General features: G+C 35.4%; 1 protein-coding gene across 2 annotated transcripts in view; it reads right to left on the bottom strand.

The window, feature by feature from the left end:
- The window catches only part of SLIT2 (slit guidance ligand 2), a gene marked incomplete at its 5' end in the record, with an annotated part of 255,849 nt that overhangs the window by 31,381 nt on the left and 208,835 nt on the right, over positions 1 to 15,633 (bottom strand). For both annotated transcript variants that reach the window (XM_084203836.1, XM_084203837.1), the window contains 7 exons: positions 1,293 to 1,390; positions 1,525 to 1,649; positions 6,685 to 6,848; positions 9,317 to 9,388; positions 11,435 to 11,506; positions 11,728 to 11,799; positions 13,736 to 13,804. In XM_084203836.1, coding sequence (XP_084059962.1) covers positions 1,293 to 1,390; positions 1,525 to 1,649; positions 6,685 to 6,848; positions 9,317 to 9,388; positions 11,435 to 11,506; positions 11,728 to 11,799; positions 13,736 to 13,804 — 672 coding nt within the window. The remainder of the gene's footprint in view (positions 1 to 1,292; positions 1,391 to 1,524; positions 1,650 to 6,684; positions 6,849 to 9,316; positions 9,389 to 11,434; positions 11,507 to 11,727; positions 11,800 to 13,735; positions 13,805 to 15,633) is intronic.

The following is a 15,633-nucleotide window of genomic DNA, read 5'->3' as shown; positions in this document are numbered from 1 at the left end:
AACATGGTTGATATAATGTAAAAAGCCCTTTTATCAAACAATCCCAGAGTAGTTTTTGTATTTTAAGTTACAGAAAAATGCTTCTAAAGCCATATCTTAGTCTTTAGTTTAAGGACCCTGCTAAATTAAATCATGGAGCATTCCATTTGAAGAGCATTCTTCATTTACATTGTAAGATTATATTTCTTATGAAAAGTGATCATTTTGGTTTTATAAGGTTAAATACATGGAAAATATTGTGGAATCTGTGATTAGTATGTAATAGTAGTTTTCCACAATCATTCAATTAAATACACCAATATAAAACTCTCTTTAATGTACATGCATTCATATAAAAAACCAAAGCCCGCATAAATTCTACAAAGCAGTAATTTTTTTTTTTGCTTTTAATCATGTTTCTGCAAAACAAATACATCAAAATAGATAGTAAATGCAAAAGTAACTCAAACGTGACTACACATACATTTTCATATAATTTGCACTACCTATAATTTCTGAAGCTTTCACTATGAGATTGCTTTGATTTTCAAAATATGTAGTGTTCAAACAAATAAATGAAAAAGATCAAATTCTGAGGTGTGACTATGTCAATTTCAATTCTTGAGGCATAGTATTAAGATGTACACACTTAATTTTTAATAGAAGACCATTTAATCCTTGGGCAGAATTTGGATTAAAAGTAAGAATAATGTCATAACGAATTGCAGAATAATGAATTGTATCTTTGTGAGGTGTCATTTCTAACAAGCTTGAGGTGTAGATTATTAAATGACTAATAACCTCACATAAGAATGCTAAAGAACTTTATTTCATAATTCATGAAGTACATCTGGAGTAATTGTACTGAGTGATTAAATAACTCAAGATTAAAAATGCTCACAGCATGTTTATCTGCTGGCATAGTGAGTTTCAAATGAATCATTAATTTTCTGTTTCACTGGGATTTGCATTTTATCATTTACATGCTGTCTGTTGAAGTAATACACACAACAACAGATGAATTATGAGATTTTTTCAGCAGGGATCTAGCCAGCTATTAATTAACATAATGGAGTCAATACTATGCTGTCTTGACCTGATATGCCTCAACAAATCACAGTCGTTTGTTACTGTTTTTAACAGATTCAAAGCTCTAGAAGCTTTCCAAGGATGGCAACATGTTCTGAAAACATCCAAAGTGCTAAAATCTGCCTTTGCGGTGCTCTTACCAGCAAACCTGAAGATTAACACCATTAGTTTACCAAAAAAATCTCAGCAGTTTTCCATCCTGTTATTACAATTAAAAAACCTACCAGAAACCATCCTTTTCTCCTTCTTTCAAATGACAAGTTCCACCATGGTGGCAGGGGTTACTAATGCAAGCATGAATGGGAATATCACAGTCTTGACCCTACAGAGGGAACAACAATTATAACGTAAGAAGAAAATACACACACCAGTGGAAGGGAGACAAAGAACACTTGAAGGTTTTCAAGGATAAGCTTACATTTCAGTGAGCTTTTTTCCTCTTCATGCAGTACCTACCTTGAAACCATATGGGCATGTACATCTGTAGAAGTCAACTGGATCATTATTGCAGGTTCCATCATTTTTACATGGATTTGATAAACAGGGATTACACTTCGCAAGAATATTAACATCCACAGGCCCTTAAAAATATAAATTGGAGAGTCAGACACAGGCAAGTATTAATTTACATTGGACAGGACCTACCTGACATGTTGCTTTATATTTTACAATTTATATTTTAGACTTTATCATGTTTCTATATTAATGAAATGCTGAACTGTCCTTCATTCTTTTGATGTGACCAGATAAATATGGGATTGGATTTTTGGTTAAAGCACCACTTCTTAGTTTTTTTTAAGGAGCTGACACCAAAGTGATTCCCATGTTCCTATCCTTAGAGTTCTGATCCATGATAATTACCTTTCCTTTGTATTAACAAAATGAAGAACACAATTTCAGCTTTTGTTTTGTTATGGAGTAGGAATTGCCAGTAAGAAAGTGGGCTATGACAGTTTTCAATCCTTCCCAGGATGGTGTTACTGAGAATACTTTAAATCCATTTTTGCTGTAACGTATTTTTTATCTGCAGGATCACATAGATGGCAAAATGAAATGGTAAAATTACTGTAAATTCCTTGAACATCTGCAAACTATAATGTAAATTGCAATGTCCAGGCTATCTCACCATAAATAGCTCTATACTGTGACTTTCTTCCTTATGGGTCAGCCACAGTTCTGTGCATTGCTGTGTTAATTAAGCCCACAAATCATGTAAACTGTGCCTCAAACCTATGTGCAAGTCAAGAGTGCAATGCATGCTTGCAGTGTAGCTACTTCTATCAATGATTAGAATGAAAGAAATCAGAAATTGAAATTGACAAAACTCTAAGTTTCAGAACCCAGACTTGAGGTTTGATTTACACAAATCTTATCTCTGTTATACAGATATTTTGTAGGTTTTCCTTGTCTGTAGTTTTCTGGTTTTACAGCCATTTTATGGTGAATTTACTATCTTTTTCTGGGTGGTTTTTTTTTTTTTTTTTGGTCAAACAACTGAAGAAATCACTGCTTACTTGTTAGAAGTTAGAAAACACCTGTGTATGAATAATCACTAATTCTCAAAATTTCTGTGAAGCTTGATTACTGTAAGAGAAAATGGGTGACTTTGTCAAATGCCAATTAAGAGAATGAAGATACATTCTCTATCACCAGCTCTATCTCCTGATGACAACACTGCCTTCAGTTTTATTCAGATTTCCCCTACCAAAAAAAAGGGCCAGTTATCCACAGATCAACTTCAACTTTGAAGGAACAAACAGTGATTTCTTTTAAATGGAAAAAAAATCCCAAACTCCTGGGGCCTACTACAGCAAATGCCTGATTGCTCTGTAAGAGGTTTTACACAAAATGAGCCAAACTGCAGAGTTTTCAAAGCTTAAAGGGCTTTGCTTAGATATAGGGCTTTATTCTATTTTTAAACTTAGATTGCTTAACTTTCTTATTTTTCTTTGCAAATTAATCTAACACTAATTGTCAAGGAGCTGGCCTGGAAGGAAGCCATGGGATTGTAAGGATCCAGTAGAGAGTGTTAGACAAAGAGTGGGTGACCTTTTAATTTTTTTTTTCAATCTGCAGTTGCTGGTATCCTTCTGTGTCACAGCTTGCAAGCAGAACATGGTAATATGTGATGAGGTGCTTACTGCCAAAACCATCATCTGTAAGGACCACTATTTTTTTTTTCCTCTTCATTACATTATTTAGAAAGAGAAATCTATAAGTGGTCAAAGTATCTGTTAGATCAGTGCCCAGGAGAGGTAGAAAAGTTGAAACAAACATCACAGAATCAACATCTAGAAAGTCCTGACTGTACTATGGACCATTGCTGATTATTGAGTATATTAAGAGGCTCTGTGAAAAAAAAAAAGGTGAAAGAGGCACATACACAAAAATTTGTAATATTGTGCTGTAGTCTAGGAGTCAATCCTTCTTTTTATTTATTCTGAATATGATATTCTCTTTTCAACTTTTCATACAATAAAATGCTAATTAATTGGCACAAATTAAAAAGCATTCAGTAACTAAGCTTTTGTTCCCAAATGGATTAGCACTCTAAATTTCACTTCCAAAACAGAGACAGAAAATGAGAACCTAAGTCTCAAGGAGAGTGTAAGCAACATTATCAGATTTTGTACTTTATTTCAAACAAATATATTAGTAGTATCCAATACAAATTAATATTTTGATTTATCATTCTTCAGTTGTAAGATTAAAAAAAAAAGGTAGTTTTGGAACCTATTTTCACTTTCACTGTACTGTTCCTTTATTCTTCCTGCTTGCATGCGTTAAAAGACTTGTATGTGAAAAAGAATTTGGTTTATAACCTTTTGGTTAGTTTAATTTTTCAAATTGTTGACATCTATGTTCTTGAATAAGCCCTGAGAAAAAAAAATCTTTTGTAAACCGAGAAAAACTAACAGTATATTATTGACACAGATATATACATGTAGCTAAGATGTTTTAAGAAAAACCATAACACAAACCCTCTCAAACCAGCTTCTAAAGAAATTTGTTGCAAGAAAAACTGAGCTCTGACTTTTTTTGACTCCTCTCTTGCATATGGACTCTAAGCACTATTTAAACTGCTAATGAAACCACCAATTTCAGTGCAATGCAATGGAAGCAGCAATTTCAGTTAGATAACTCAGATTTTAAACCCAGACTTTTGAAATAAAAAAACTGCTGACACAATATACAAAATGATGTATCATGAATAATCATCTGTAAATTCATCACAGGGGAAAACGAACAGTAGCATGCGTGTCTTGGGAAAGAAGTCTGCTTGAGGTACACAAAAGGAAGGTCAGAAGGTCTGTTCTTAAGCAGATCACCCATTCCAGATCTACTTATAACCTTACCTGGTATCAGAAAACCACAAGGCCCTGGAATCTCTAGAAGCAGGGCAAGGATGGTAAAGAGGTAAAACATTGAGAAGCTGTTAGAGGCCACATTAAAAAAAGGAAAGAAAAAACCCACCCGCAAATGTAGGAAAATAACTGGAAGAAGAAAATATTAATGGATGATTCCTGCAGTAAAAGAATTCATAAAATTAGAATAAGGTAAAGTGGTTTTGTGGGCTAGGATGAGACTTCATTGTGAAATGCCTTTTTTTTTGGGAGCTATTCACTATGTGGGTAAAATTCAAGCACCCAATTCATTATCAATTGAATCCACAGATAGTGATAAGAGGGAATTACACATTACTCTTTTCCTGTAAACACATAAAGAGTAGCAGACCATCAACAGATATTCTGAAAACAGCCCTTTTATTCATAGGCAAAGTTTTGGTTCTAATAGGAACATAGCATCTTCCTAATCTCTATGATTCAGCAGTTCACTTTTAAGCAAAAGATAAAATTACTTAACTTTGAGCAACAGAATCAAAATGCCTTACAGGGCCATTATGTCATTGAAAAGCTGCTGATTTGCAATCTGTAATTATGGGCATCTTCACAGGACAGTGGCAGGAAAATTATTTGCTTTCAAAGGTATCCATAACACCAGATTTGCACTCTTGGAAGTGAAACAAATACACAGCTCTTACTCTGCACAATCATATAAAGGATCTTTTCTGGTGGACAAGAGGGAATGAGATATGATTTCTGGATTGTCTGACAGAAATACAAAAATGATTGTAGACAGACGTGATACAGTTTGTAAAACTGACAAAGCTAGAAAATAACTAAACAGGTTCCTCATATCCATGCAAATATTCCTTCACTGGTATCCCTACGACAGTGTGCAATAAAAGCATATCTGCAATGTGGTTCAGTGGATACTGGTAAAGAAAATGATCAGACTGGCCAGCAAATGTCCTATCTAAAATGAGGCTAAGAGACTTTGCAACAGATGAGTGTCATAAGCAATGAACACTGCCGTGACCTCAGAGATGTACTGCTTCAAGAGGGAATCAGAGGGAAAAAAATCACTGGCATCCCAAGTAACAAGATGGCTTCCAGGGGTATTTATATTAAAAAAAAAAAAAAAAAGTTTTTTGACAGGAAGTCTAAAGAGAAAAGACTGAATAGATTAAATGTGCAGTAAAGAACAACTTTGGATAAGACAAATTCTGACAAAGTCCCACTGCTTTGCTTTTTTAAGAACAAAATGACAAAGGGATAAAGTTCACCTTTCAAGATACATTAAAAGATGAATAAATCAAAAAAGTTCAAGATTACCTAGACACTGAGAATAAGTTACTTCTACAAGACTAAAGATCATATTTATCTGATGCCTCAGAAATCACAATGAGCTTAGTAATGGCTAACAAATATAAGAACAGGATTTTTTTTAAAATTGGATTTTCAATGTTTTTAAATCAGGACTACCAAAAATGAAATCACAGTAGAAGCTTTCTCTGTTTTCAAAATATTTAAGAAGGGATAAATCAGTGGAATAGGGACAGATTTAACAGCAAACAAATTAAATCCTTCCTTGATGTAAGCAAAAGGGTACTTTTCTAAAAAGTAACAGCACAGCTCAGAAAATGAACCTACGAATTAACAGACAATAACATAAGCTGTGATATAAATGCCAGCAGCACTGGTACCAGCGTGGAGTTAAATGAACTGAGACATTAACAACATTTCAGACCAAGACCTCTGTAGTGGGGTTATCACATTCCTTTATCTACCTTTATCTTGGTTTGGTTTTGGTCTGGTTTGGTTTGTGCTTTCTTCTGAAATATCAGAGACATATTATACATTTAATAGCAGACTGCAAAGATTACTGGTTTATTTACAGTTTTTATGGTGAACAGCTTGCAGGAAAAACGCTAAGGGAAGTGCAGATGTTTAAATTCTATTCATGACTGAGGCAGTACAAAGTACCTGTGTACATCCTGTACTTCAATGTACTACGATGTACATCATGAGGAATACTGCACTGCAAGTTCAAAGACTTTTTTCTCTATGTATTTTAAATGAAATAGGAATTAAAATCTTTAAAATAAATACATTTCCTGAATGGAACCATGGCTACATCCTTAAGTATAAGTGAAAAGGCTGAGTTAAGATGCTATAATAAATGTATTTTGAGTACAAAAGACTTGTAATTCACAGCTCAACTATTTGTACAAATTAAGAATTAACACTTCAAAGAGAAAAACAACAACAGTACCTTGGCAAGTAAATTTCTTAGAGGGAGTTGTGAGAAGAAGTTTATCTGCCATTTCTCCAGGACCAGCACAACGTGCAATACCAGGTTCTTTGTATTCTGATTTTACCCAGTCAGATAGCCACTGCATATTACAATCACAATAAAGGGGATTTGCACCAATAGCCCTATGGAAAAAAAGACAAATAAAGAAGGCAATCAAGTATTAAATGGCTGCTTTTTAAAAAAAGAAGCCAGAAAATGGGTTGGCAAAAACCACTCAAAACACAAACCTGCTCTCCCATGACAAAAATGCCTGTTACAGCACTAAGTGTTTGGATTTGGGTTCTAGATCAAGAAGTGATAGTTTTAGTAGAAACATAGTTGAGAAATGTAGATATTCCTAACAGAACTGTGTGTGAACTTTGGTGAGCTAATACCAACTAGCTCTGTTTCACTGTTGGATTGTAATGGTGAAGATCAGCTGCATCAGCAGAGTGAAACTGATCATGGGCAATTTAAGATAACAAGATAATGAGAATAAAGTATTTCTTCTGAGGCAGTCAAGAAAATTCCACAGAATTCTGCCCTGATATTTCTCCTTTTCAGTTTATGGCTCTCAGGCTGGTACAAACCATCTGTTTCTAAGCTTCCAAATTGGATTTAATTATTTCCTCTTTGGAGCTGTCTCACTGAACTCACAAGTATGTGCAGAATTCTGTAAGAGTTTTCTGCTGCATAAGTAAATAAAACCACATTATCCTAGCTTTGTGGTAGTTACATAAGAATCGCTTCATTATGAAAGCAAATCCATTACTTTAAATAATGATCCTTGAGATGTTTTTTAATTTAAAAAAATTTAGCTAGAGATCTTTAGAATTAGTTTCTGTAACAGATTTTTAAGTGTTTATTTTCTCTGCTATAAACTGGAAATACTCTTAAAACTCTGAAAACAATGAGACATCGTGTAGTTAATTTGGAGGATTGAAGCCTTGTGCTACTCTGTAAAGATGTACTCACACTCCTTTTAAGAAATACAGTAATCATGGAACTTTTAACAGATAACCTCAGCATGTGCAAACACTATCAGATGGCTGTATTAGAACATCCTCTTCTCCAGATGTTTCAATACTTCACACAGCTTTGAATCAGTGTGTCTCCTAGAGATACAAGAAAGTCTTTGGCAAGCAAAGGCAGTAGGAACTACCCAAGCTGAAACCATTTTTTTCTGCCCCACTGAGCAGAAAGCCCACCCATATTAACTTTTTAATACATTCAAGCTGTACTCAAGAAAATATACATATTTGTCAGTCAGGCTTAAGTCAGAGCAGTTAAAAAAGAGACTTAGTAACAAGGGAACTTCCCATGCAAGCAGAAATGCCTAGAATTTGTCCATTCTGTATTTACAAAAGTGGATGTCAGCCTGAACTAACACAATTGTTCTGCTAAAATCAAAACATTAACAAGGATAACTGGTATCCATTAAGAAGAGTACCAGCAACAATCAAATCTATCCAAGTTTTACTGATATTTCATGCAGTTAAATTGGTTAAATGGTAGCATTTGAATGAATTATCAATGACTGAAAGCTTAATCAGTATGAAATTTCTGAGAGTTAAATGCAAATGGCCAATACTGAATGAGAAACAGATAATTAAGTTTTTGACAACTGCTGTTGTTCAGAAACTTAAGCCCCCAGATATATCTAAAGGCACTAGTCAACATACTCCTTGAAGTCTTAATTATCCAAAAACACCATGAGGTTTGCAGAAGGTAGCTTGTTCTAATTTAGGTCCCAATGAAAATTAAAAACTGGAAAACTATTGCCTCAAATTATGTTCTGAAATCAGATGTGATGTGTTTAGTGTCAACAAGACGCTGACAGAGAATCTTAGAATAATTTTCATCCATTTTCACCTCCTGCACAAAGCAGGGCTACCTTGGCAGTCAGGGTTGCTCAGGGCTGTTTCTATCTGAGCTCTAAAAATCTCCAGGGATGGAGATTCTCCTGCTTCTTTGGGCAACCTGGCTGAATCATCCTCACAGTGAAGAACTTCTCATTTTGTTCAATCAAATTTCCCTTGTTTCAGGTTTTGATGCTTTACTCTGATTCTTCACTGTGTACCTCTGAGTCTCCATCATTGCTGTAATCTTTAGGGGCTTGCAGAGTTTTAGGTCTCTCCTTGCATCCCTTTCTTCAGGCTGGAGAAGCTCAGTTCCTGCAGTTTCTCCTTACAGCTCACATGATCTAGCCACTTCCCACCCTGGCTGCCCCTCTGCTGGATTTGCTGAAGTTCATAAACATCTGCTTTGGACTGGAGAAACTGGAGACATAGTCCAGATGTGGCCTGAGGAGGGCCAAGCAGGAAGGAGTGATCAGTGTCCTCAATGCCCTGGCTGCTCATTCCCAAATTCAGCCCAGAGTGTCTTCAGCCTTCATTGCCATAAGGACACAGAGCAGACAAGTCCAACTTGCAGCCAGCCCAGGATTTCTGTGCTGAGCTGCTGCCAGCTCTCTGGCCACTGGCCAACAGCTCTACACAAGCACGAGCTTCTTCCAGAGAGCTTCTTGGCATTATATCTTTGTCTGCCTCTATGAAATTGGCTAAGCATAACAACAGCAACAAAAAATACAGTGTACAAGCTGAATACTCACAGGTGTGATAATGCTGAAAGATCATTAAAGGCTCCTTCAGGAACAACAGAAATATCATTGCCATGTAAAGACCTTAAAGAGAGAAGAAACACAATAGTATCAATGCATAAAAAATCATCAGGTTAACTTGGCAAATTTCATCTTCTTTCAATAGTTTTCATTTTTTCACATATTTTTTCTTCCAGTTCCTCAGCATTTCCAACTGTTCATTGAAACTCTAACTGGCAGCATATCTGTCATTTGATTCTTTTCATCCTGGGTTTTCATAAGAAATACAAATGCTGTAATTATTTTAAAATTGAAAAATAAAAGTTGATAAAAGTAAGCACAGTTATGCAAAGTAACTATTTGATTTAGAGATAGCAGGTAGCAAAAGAGTTTCTGATTTTTTCAGCATGTCCCTGAAATTTGCATTAATTATGTTCATATGATCTTTTTAATCTTTCATGGATTCATAAAACATACAGGCATTGACTGTTAATAAAAGTATTAACATTTTTGTCCAAATTTGATAGTAGAGGTGTAAAATGAAAGACTTCATTAAGCATCACTACTGGGAATAGTGATATTTCTTTTGTAGAAAACCGGCTGGTTTTATCAACCACATAAAGTTCAACAAGGGCAGGTGCTGGATTCTGCAGCTGGCATGGGGCAATCCTGGATGTAGGTTCAAACTGAGCAATGAGATGCTGGAAAGCAGGGCGAGGAAAGGCACCTGGGCATCCTAGTCAATGGAAAATTGAACATGAGCCAGCAGTGCCCTGGCAGCCAGGAGGGCCAGCCCTGTCCTGGGGGGCATCGGGCACAGCATGGCCAACTGGGCAAGGGAGGGGATTGTCCTGCTCTGCTCTGGGCTGGGGCAGCCTCACCTTGAATATTGCAATTTTGGGTGCCACAGTAGAAGAAAGATGGGAAGCTAATACAGACTGCCCAAAGAAGACAATGGTGGTGTGAAGGGCCTTCAGAGGAAGCTGTATGAACAGGGGCTGAGGGCACTTGGTCTGTTCAGCCTGGAGGAGATGGAGGGGAGACCTCAGTGCAGTCTGGAACTTCCTCGCGAGGGGGAGAGAAGGGGCAAGCACTGAGCCCTTCTCTCTGGGGACCACTGCCAGCACCCAAGGGAATGAAGCTGAGTTAGGGGAGGTTTAGATTGGGTGTTAGGAAAAGATTCTTCACCCAACCACCAGAAGGTGGTTGGGCACTGGAACAAGCTCCCCAGGGGTGCATTTGGGCAATGCTCTCAGGCACATGGTGTGACTCTTGGGGATGGTGCTGTGCAGGGCCAGGAACTGGACCCAATGATCCTTGTGGGTCCCTTTCAACTCAGCTCATTCTGTGGTTCTGTGAAAAGCATCTCTCTTTTTCTATAAAGTAATTCATTTACATGAATATCTAACACATACAGAATTACAGTTCTTGAAATTATCCATATTGTTATTGAACAACTGAAGTTATGAAAGCACACTGAAATAATGCCATGCTTTAAGTATTTAGTCCAACCAAGTATTTAAATAGGTATAAATGACCCACATGGAGGCAAAAAATTACATGTTCTGCTGTGGACTTTTGAAAAGGAATTTCTGCAGGCTTTCTTCTTAATAACAAACTGAAACTGTAAATGAGACTGACTGTTCTTTATTTTCCTGTGTCCATTTTTGTGCCCTATCAACTATGTTTTTCCTAGTGGTAAAATGGAAAGTTTTCTTGCAGCCAAAAAGGGAAGTTATTGATTTTCAATACTTAATCAGGACATCATGGCTTTGGAAATGCTCCTACATTAAATAAAACAAGACAAAGAAATTCACTGTTGGAATAAAAATATTCAAAATTCAGCTGCAAACCCCCCTGATATATACTGAAGGAATTTATGCATATGGCATTTTTGCTAGACTTTAATGCTTATAACAAGGAAGAACATAACAAAAAAAAAAAGAAATACAGCTGCCATTAAAAATCAGAAAAGTAAAAAGTGCATGTATTAGATTTTTAAGGCTACATCATTATCACTTCTGAAATATTTGATAGGTTTTATAATCTGCTAACTTCCTATGGTTCTGCTATCTTCTGTACACAAATAATAATTATGGTAAATAGAAATTATTAAAAAATAATACTTACAACAACCTAAGTGATTTCAATCCATCAAAAGTCCGTGCAGGAATACATCTTAGGCGGTTGTAACTAAGAATTCTGAAAATATACAAAATGCTGTCAGCAAGTGAATCAGTTGTTCAGTAAACTATGCAGAGCATGACCAAAATCAGCTTTTGCACACACAGCTAGTTAGGAAACAAGTTATTTTACAGCCTCCAAACCAAGCAAGTTTTAACATCAATGAAACCCCTTTCTTTCCAAGACAAAAACCCCACTGTAATGCATCCAAAGAGTCACTGTTACATGTTTAAACTTACAAGGTGAGCAGCTGAGTCATGTTGCTGAAGCTCTGATTAGAAAGAGTGCTGATTCTGTTGTTACTTAAATCACTAAAAAATAAATTTAGAAATTCAGACCTTAAAATCCCAAAACACCGTAAGTTAAACAGACACATTTTCATTAGTAGAAGTAGTATTATTATTAATATAACTATTTAAAGGAGCACCTGTTTTTATTTTTACATGCCATATACAAACCCAGCAAGTGCCTAGCTTGTTGAATAAAAAAGCATTTCTATTTCAACACAGATGAAAAAGCAGCACAATGCATTCTAATACAATAGCAATGCTCATCATGCTACCAAGTTAATAATGCAATCCTTCATGAACTCAAGCACAAAAATAAAGTAATGTTTTAAAGTGGAAGTCATTCTAGTCATGTCCCTCATGACACCTAAGTAAATATCATTTAATACTCTACGTAACACTTACATGATGAAGACATCAAAGCCCAGAGCTATTATTATAAGGAACTTAGATTTACAGTAAAAGCCTTAATGTCTTCTTTATTCAAAATTCTAATGAATAAAATCTTAAACACAATTATGATGGAAGCTGTAGTGGTATGCTGGTAGCTCCAAAGATGCTGCATTAAATGTGAATACTGTCTGCTCTTTATTCTCATATTGTGCTTTATTTCTCATTTTATGTTGACTATTTCAGTATTGTTTCATGTATCTTTTGGTGAAATACTGTCCTTGTTTTTTGAGGGAACCTTGTTATGTTAACTTAAGAGCACTGTGGAATAGCTATGCAATATACATATTTCCCCACTTGAAATTTTCATGAGAGCATTAAAGATGACTGACTCATAATAAACATATTAGGCAACTAGAACAGAGAAATACATTCAAAAGAGAAAGATAAAAATAAACAACTTTCTTTGTTAATATGGAACTCAGGAGACTTCTATGTAATTCTTTTTTTGACCACAGGATTATGTACAGTGGTTTCTTTTTCCAAACACAGCTGAGGAACATTCTCAACTACATAACAGCAGTATGAGTAAACATACAGAAGACTTTAAAATAACGTGCCCTGCAGGTCTCATAAATGGAGACTGTTAATACTCATTTGCAATTCATCAATTCCTAACTTCTCTAGACTATTTACAAAGATTTCCTACAAGTTCTACACAGTCTACAGGATAGACTTGAAAATATTGTTAGGGTTTTTTTTCATAATATTATTTGAAAAATACAAAAAGTTTTGAAAGTATGGATTTTAAAAAATTTGTGACTGTGACTTCTTTTGTCTAACATGAAGTAAATAAAGGAAATCAAGTTCTTGTTTTTGAATTGTGGTAAACCCAGTGAAAAATGAAATTTAAGGGATTCTGTTTCTCCCTCACTTTTCAGTCTGATTATAATTAAACCACAAACTGCTTTCAGAATGTAACACAGTTCAGCCTCAGCTGGTATAAATTTTTATAGCCCTAACAAAGACCATGGAATTACAGCTGGAATTACAGGCATTTACATCTAAAGTCTTCCTGTTTTTTCTCACTGTACACTAAAAGGTATAGAAATCATATTCAAATCACCCATGAGGTAGCGGTAACAAATTTTAGAGCAACAGGAGTTTTGCCTAAAATCACATAGTGAGTCAGCAATAGAGTTGGCAGCAAGGCATTTTAGACAAGCTCTCCCTTCCAGTCAGGAAAACCATATACTGTGGGAGAAACAATTACCATGACTTTAAAAGATCTTATATCTCTTTTCAGGTCAACTATAATTTTTGCTTTGTTATTTTGTGATGTAATCACTGGAATAAAATACCCATGCTCATAAAAGGTGACCGAGTATATTATCTGTAGGATGTGATAAGTAGAATAAAAAATCCTCAGTTTTAAAAAATGGTTGGGTATTTTCTGAAAGATATGATACATTTTACAGGCTTTTTCTTACAAATAAATGCAGGTATAATTGAGTAAGGTATTTTGTTTTGCTTTTACTTCCAGTAGAGAACACTGCTTTAAATTACTTACATGAGTGTCAAATGCTTGTAGTTGGAAAGCTCTTTTGGAACTAGGGTAAACTGATTTCCATCCAAATAACTAAACCAGAAAAATAAAACAAAGAACATGATATGTTTCATTAAAACAGGAGCATCTTCATCCACTAATGTCAGAATCCAACAGTAAAGTTAATAGCAAATGAATGCATACTGTTCCATTTTAAAAGAAAACTTGCTTCCAAATTTTGGTTTTTAGAGATACAACTGAGGATCTGTAGCCTAAGATCCAAATGCTACTGTATGAAGTAACACAATAAAAAATATTCCTTGCATTATAGTTTCTATTATTTCAAAATGACTGCAAAATGAGGTCTTTATCATCTCCATTTCCCACACACCTCCAGAGGAAAGGTAAATCTGATTTCCACAAATCACATTAAGTGCGGATTTTTAGCTATCATAAAAAGAAACAGACTCTGGCACTGCACAGGTAGTCCTTTACACTGCAAACAGGTCTGGTTTTATCTCTAACAGCAAATTCATTTGTCATGCCTGTGGTTCAGGTCACCTTTCTTAATTTATCCCTGTAAATTTCACGATACATCAGTATACCATGCTACAGTCCTATTCCTGTGAAGTATGTTAGTGACTGAAGACAGTAACCAATTACTCTTCTCTAGAAAAGTAAGATTTTTTTCCCCCTCTCAGTAGGTTCACAGCTCCTGTATTACATTGCTCACTCTTCCTCCATGCTCATAATTCTCCATAAGAGACCTTCTCATCCTCAGAGTTATCAAACCGTACGGCGCCGGCGTTACAGGCAGAGGAAGGTAACAAGCCCTGCCTAAAAAGCTTCCAGTGTGCAGCCAGACATGACAAACTACAAGTGGAAGGGTTCCTCATGTAACCAGGGCAAGTAGTTCAGAGATTATAGGAAGTGCTGAATTCACCTGATGGTTTGAAATGAAGCAGATAGTGGCAAGAAGATTAAAGGTTCTCGGTTTCTCAGCTGGGGAAAATGACTTTCCTGATGGTGGTATTACTTATGTTTCCTGGAATCCAAGTGGAAACTACACCCTCATTATCCCTATACAAAGAAGATATTTCTGCCATCCAAATACTTGCAATGTGCCTGAGCTAACAGCAGTCTTTAATAGAGACATTTGTAGTTTTATTTTGAGCTTAGTATCTTTACGTATGCTGTAGCATCTTCGGAAACTGAAACACAGTTAAATGACACACAAAAAATATCCTCATCTAATCAAAAGGCTGTCTTTCTTTCTTCCTTTTTTTTTTTTTTGTTTGGACTATGACTTTCTAGGGCTGCTTGCCAAATCCAAAATGTGTCTTGACAAAATTTATGCTTACACTATGGTAATAATGATGGTGAATAGAGCATGGACTTATGTAATTAATTATTAAAAAAAACCCCCAAATTTTAAAATTTTTGAAGAAGTAAGTATTCTGAGGATATTCTTTTATCAACAGATACATTACTAAGCTTCATTAGAACTTAAGTACTACAAGTATCCACTTGCCTGATAAAAATTCCTTCTTGTTCAAATGAAGCAACTATTAAGATATTTTATAAAACACATGAAGAGTATGTCTTAGAAGAGCCATGCATGCTAATAAGCAAGAAGATTCAATCAGTGTACAACTGTTAACAGGAACCACTTCCATTATTCTTTTGAAAAATATGCTGAATTGCATGCTTAGACACTAAAGCATACAAAATTGGAAACAAATGAACTTTCAGTCACAGGGGTCCACTTGCAATTCCAAAAGCATCTCTCTTTAGCTGCTTTGCTTTACATTGCATTGATGACCTTATATTGCCAAATTGTATTTACACCAAACTGTATTCAAGAAAGTCATCTTCTCTTTGAGGAAAAAAAAATAAACCACCAAACTCAAAATGTAATGAAG

This window comes from Fringilla coelebs (genome assembly GCF_963513975.1).
Source record: "Fringilla coelebs genome assembly, chromosome: 4".
In the NCBI taxonomy this organism is placed as follows: Eukaryota; Metazoa; Chordata; class Aves; order Passeriformes; family Fringillidae; genus Fringilla; species Fringilla coelebs.
The sequence above is the reverse complement of the archived record's forward strand: the minus strand, read 5'-3'. Positions and strand labels throughout refer to the sequence as shown.